General features: G+C 30.4%; 2 protein-coding genes across 2 annotated transcripts in view; one reads left to right on the forward strand and one right to left on the reverse strand.

The window, feature by feature from the left end:
- Positions 1–422, reverse strand: part of LOC108578533 (protein polybromo-1) — a 9,053-nt gene extending 8,631 nt beyond the window's left edge. The window contains 2 exon segments of the mRNA XM_017941892.1: positions 7–229; positions 312–422. Coding sequence (XP_017797381.1) covers positions 7–229; positions 312–416 — 328 coding nt within the window. The 5' untranslated portion in view covers positions 417–422.
- Positions 423–3,058: 2,636 nt separating this feature from the next.
- On the forward strand, positions 3,059–4,336 carry LOC108578535. The gene is made up of 4 exons (XM_017941893.1): positions 3,059–3,126; positions 3,675–3,884; positions 4,073–4,265; positions 4,308–4,336. Exons 2-4 carry the CDS (start codon positions 3,681–3,683, stop codon positions 4,334–4,336), a joined length of 426 nt encoding a protein of 141 aa, XP_017797382.1. The 5' UTR covers positions 3,059–3,126; positions 3,675–3,680.
- The last annotated feature ends 263 nt before the right edge of the window (positions 4,337–4,599 follow it).

Consider the following 4,599-nt stretch of genomic DNA (forward strand, 5'->3'; position numbering starts at 1 on the left):
CATTGTTAACCATAAGTTGAATATCAGCTGCTAAATCATCCATGTCCCTATATTCATCTGTTTTTAGTTTCTGTTGAACCTTTAATAGGTCTATAGGATTTGTTACAACTTCATAATAACCTGGTTCTTGTCTACGTTTAGGCACACGTATAAATGCATCACATAATAATGTTCCATCTTCTTTTTTTTGATTACGTAGCACATCGTATAACTGTTGGCACAGGTCACTCTAAATATTTAATAAATATTAATTTCTGAACATCATTAAAATTTTTACATATAATAATTGACAATAATTTAGAGTATTTTACAGGATCTAATTTTTTCCGTCTCTTTGTTGGTTCAGGTGGTATATCATCACCATCATCTTCTGTGCCTCGACTTGCAACTGAAGATGTTCTACGGCGCTTGTTCATCTTGAACAATCTTAAAAAGCATACAAAATAAACATGTGCACAAGCAAGAATATATCAGAGCCTTATATTAATATGAAGCTGCTGCATCACAATTTCACATCCAAGTCATAATGTCACTATAAAAGATATACACAGGAAAGATTAACTACATGTTATACCTGGCTAATACAATGTAATTACATCACTTGAACACACAAAATTAAAGTGTAAATGAAAATTTTATGAAAAGAATTTTATACACAATATATTAATTTACTCAATATGTTACTTTACAAAGAAATTCCTTGGCGTACGTATTGGGTACGAAAATAATCGAGATACACAACTGCAGCTAAGAAAATTTCGCCGCCATGATATGTCGCCACTGTGCTTCAAAATGCAGAAATGTACAGCGTTCAATTTTTTGATGTAATGCTGCAAACAAATCCATTTTGGTTGCAACTTAGCACAAAAATTTTAAGATACTCGCATTTGAGTAATTAATAAAATAATTAAAGGGTACTACTAAGGTTTATAACAAATCTCCACGTAACTAAAATTTGCCGCCATATCAAAACCTCACTGCATCTTTAAACATCGTTCCTCTACAAATATTATCATTTATCTCTCGAGGCACTTGTGTTAACATTTTCTGAAATCCTCACCTGTCGTTAAAATTTGTATAAAAAGTTTTTCATTAATATACAACATGTAAAATAAAAGCGTTACAAATGTACTACACTTTTCATCTGCAACGCACGATGACACACGACTTGGCTAACGCCATGCCGTAAGCAACCGCGGGTTTATAATCACACGAATTGTACGATCCTATAGCCAGAAATAGAGACTACTTCATATGTCCTTTCAAACATAAATTTACTTGGTCGATAAAGTAGGTGTATCTTAAACATATCTTGTATACGCTGCAAAGAATTTAATATTCACATAAAGAAAATATCAATACATTGAAATTTATATCTAATATAGTTTTTGCAATTATTGTAATAATGAATATTACAATAAAATAATTTCAGTGTAAAAAGAAATGCTTTCAAAATAAAAAAAAATTATCTTATTTTATGCGTTCATATCGTTTCTATTTAGAATGTCAAATAATGTAAAAGTACAAATAAAATGTTAAGTTTTGGGCATTTTCTTAATCTTTGAAATCTATCTTTATAGATCTATTACTTTTTCTTACTTCCTTTCATTTTTCTCTTTCAGCAGAATTTAAAATTATTCACCTTAAAAAACCAATAATTTTACTTGAACATATGTTCATTTTTTACTCTATTTACCATTATTTTCCATGATTATCAACATAAACTATAGCAAAATAACTATTTTTGTTTGTTATATAGTTATAATATGACAACATTGTTTCTCATTTTAACAATAAATTATAATTTTCTTAATATATTTGTGAAAAATGCAAATGATATTAATATAAATGAAAAATATAATTAAAAAGAAGCAATATTTGCTTATGTTTCTAATGGTAACTATAATTGAATCTACACATTAAAGGTAATTAAGGTAATTCTGTGCTTTAATGCGTAATTTATGAAAAAAATATAAAATTAAGTAAAGGCGAACTTGTTAAAGGTATTAATTTTTTTCCATATTTTTAAACGTATTCATTTAGAAAAATATTATTTAAAATCAAAAATATTATTCAAATCACTTTAAAATTAATATAAAAGATTTCATATATACGTTTAGTATAATGACCGCGTCTATTTAAAAACCGAAGTTACATGCAAATTATATATCGATAGTTCAGAACTCGATATTTATATATATGTATAGGAGTACCTAAATAGTATGAAACTTAGGTATAAAGCATTCGGAATACACCCAACTTTGATCTAACCCTGGTAGCGTGGTGCAGTGATGCCAGAATCGTGGAACGTGCGCCGAAGCGCTTACCCCCACTATGACTTACAGTCGTCTCCCTCTATACCAAAGCTGCTTAACTTCTTGCTCACGAGCAAATTTCCCCTCCCGAGGTTCCCCACTATGCGACAGAGATGATCTCGCTGGAGTTTCGGCGCGGCGGGAGGACGCGAGAAGGAGTCCTCCCACCGCAACTCCAGCGAGATCATCACAGTCGCATAATGGGGGAACCTCGGGAGGGGAAATTTGCTCGTGAGCAAGAAGTTAAACAGCTCTGCTCTATACCGTCCTCTTGCTCTCACACAAGTCTATCGGTAGCTCTGCTTGTGCGTAGCCTGTTCGGCACTTTCCGTTACAATCTGCGTCACCACGTGATGTTCCAGCAACCTGAGCGCATGAGTAACAATCAGAAGATTCCCTTTGAATCTGATGCGACGGTGTTACTTTTTATTTTTAATTATTTTGTAATTTTATTATCCTTGTTAAGTGCTTTGCACATCAATATTTCTCAAATTTTTTATTTCACTGAAAAGTTACACAATGAAATTACAAAATAATTAAAAATAAAAAGTAACACCGTCGTACCGAGATTCAAAGGGAATCTCCTGATTGTTACTCATGCGCTTAGGTTGCTGGAGCATCACGTGGTGACGCAGATTGTAGCGGAAAGTGCCGAACATGCTATGCACAAGCAGAGCTACCGATACACTTGTGTGAGAGTAAGAGGACGGTATAGAGGGAGACGACAGTAGGTCATAGTGGGGGTAAGCGCTGGCATCACTGCCTGGTAGTAGCCATATTGCTTTTCTTTGGGTTAGGATCGTTGCAGAAAGTAAGTTTTTTACTCGTTAATACCATCTTATAAATTGTTAGCTTTAATCATAAGCAATATTATGTTTGTTATGTGATAATGTACTAACTGTAATAAAGTTAAACTTATTTCATTTCGTTATATAAATTTGTTTTGTGAAATTTATCGTATTAGGTAACCACTGCGTACAGCAATCAAAATTGTAACATTACCTAAAAATTAAATACTTTTAAAATGTAATTTATGTTTTAAAACCCCTACAGTTTTTTGTGTTATACATTTTGTTGCAAAAGTATCTTAATATTCTACTTAGAACTTTGGAAACTTGTATTATATGTTCTAGTAAGTTAAATGTAGTTGCTACATGTAATTTTTTAAACTACATAAAAACTATACTGATATAATAAAATCATTTGTAATAAGTAATAAATAAAATTTGTATAAAAACGCATATTATGTTGAAATAAATTTGATCATAATTAACTATGTCAATATTGGTACCAATAAATGTAAAAATAACTTTAATATATTATTCTTTTATTTTGTATTAAATATGCTTATAATTTCAGCACACAATGGCAAATAAGATATTGCTATCACGCTTTCAACAAAGTATGCCAATGTGTATTCGTGGGATAGTAGAAGTGCATGGACTGCCTAATAAAATTGGTAATAGAGAGGTAGTGGGTTATGGATATAATGGAGAAGAAACTTACTTAGATCGAGTTGATTATCCCATGCCTGCTATTCGTTTCATGCCATCCTCTTCAGATATCATGGTAAAAGAATTATTGTTATTACAACCTATCAAACCCAATTTAGAAAACATGGTCTTTAAATATTTCTTTATAGCAAATTAATGCCTTAAACTTAAGTATATTATGTAGGTTTTACATTATAAAATTTAATATTTTCAAAATTGTGGTAATTCAAATTTTTAAATTCAAATACAAAGATTGTTATGTAGGCATTGCGTGAAAAAGAAAAAGGTGATTGGAAGAAATTATCACTAGAGGAAAAGAAAGCATTATACAGAGCCAGTTACCGTCAAACATTCAGTGAATTCCAAGCCCCAACAGGGGCATGGAAGGGAAATGTAGGAGTAGCATTGTTAGGTGTATCCTTTAGTATTTGGTTATTTATGACCTTCAAATTATTTGGTAAGTTTAATTAGAAATATATTCATGATTTATACATTGAAGAACCATCTTTGTTTTTGGCAGCATTATAATTTACTAAACTAAACAAATTATAAAACTTTGTAAAATAAGATTATCCTAAAAAAATGTTGATTAGTTAATGAGATAAATCAATAATATTAAATTAGAAGATAATCTATTGCTATGGTACATAAACTCTGAAAATTATTAATGATATTTTATACATGTTGTTTGTGAACTCTGTTATAATCCTTGAATTTTTTTTTAATCCAATTGTATTTTTCAAAGAAATTTTCTAATTTTGAAAAAAATAAATAAATAATATAATATTAAC

The sequence above is a fragment of the Habropoda laboriosa genome, unplaced genomic scaffold (genome assembly GCF_001263275.1).
Source record: "Habropoda laboriosa isolate 0110345459 unplaced genomic scaffold, ASM126327v1 scaffold41, whole genome shotgun sequence".
NCBI lineage: Eukaryota > Metazoa > Arthropoda > Insecta > Hymenoptera > Apidae > Habropoda > Habropoda laboriosa.

Coding starts and splice junctions, on each gene's coding strand:
- LOC108578535 (XM_017941893.1), top strand. CDS start 3,681: ATGGCAAATAAGATATTGCTATCACGCTTTCAACAAAGTATGCCAATG. Junction 3,885..4,072: donor CATCCTCTTCAGATATCATG/GTAAAAGAATTA, acceptor ATTGTTATGTAG/GCATTGCGTGAAAAAGAAAA. Junction 4,266..4,307: donor TATGACCTTCAAATTATTTG/GTAAGTTTAATT, acceptor TATACATTGAAG/AACCATCTTTGTTTTTGGCA.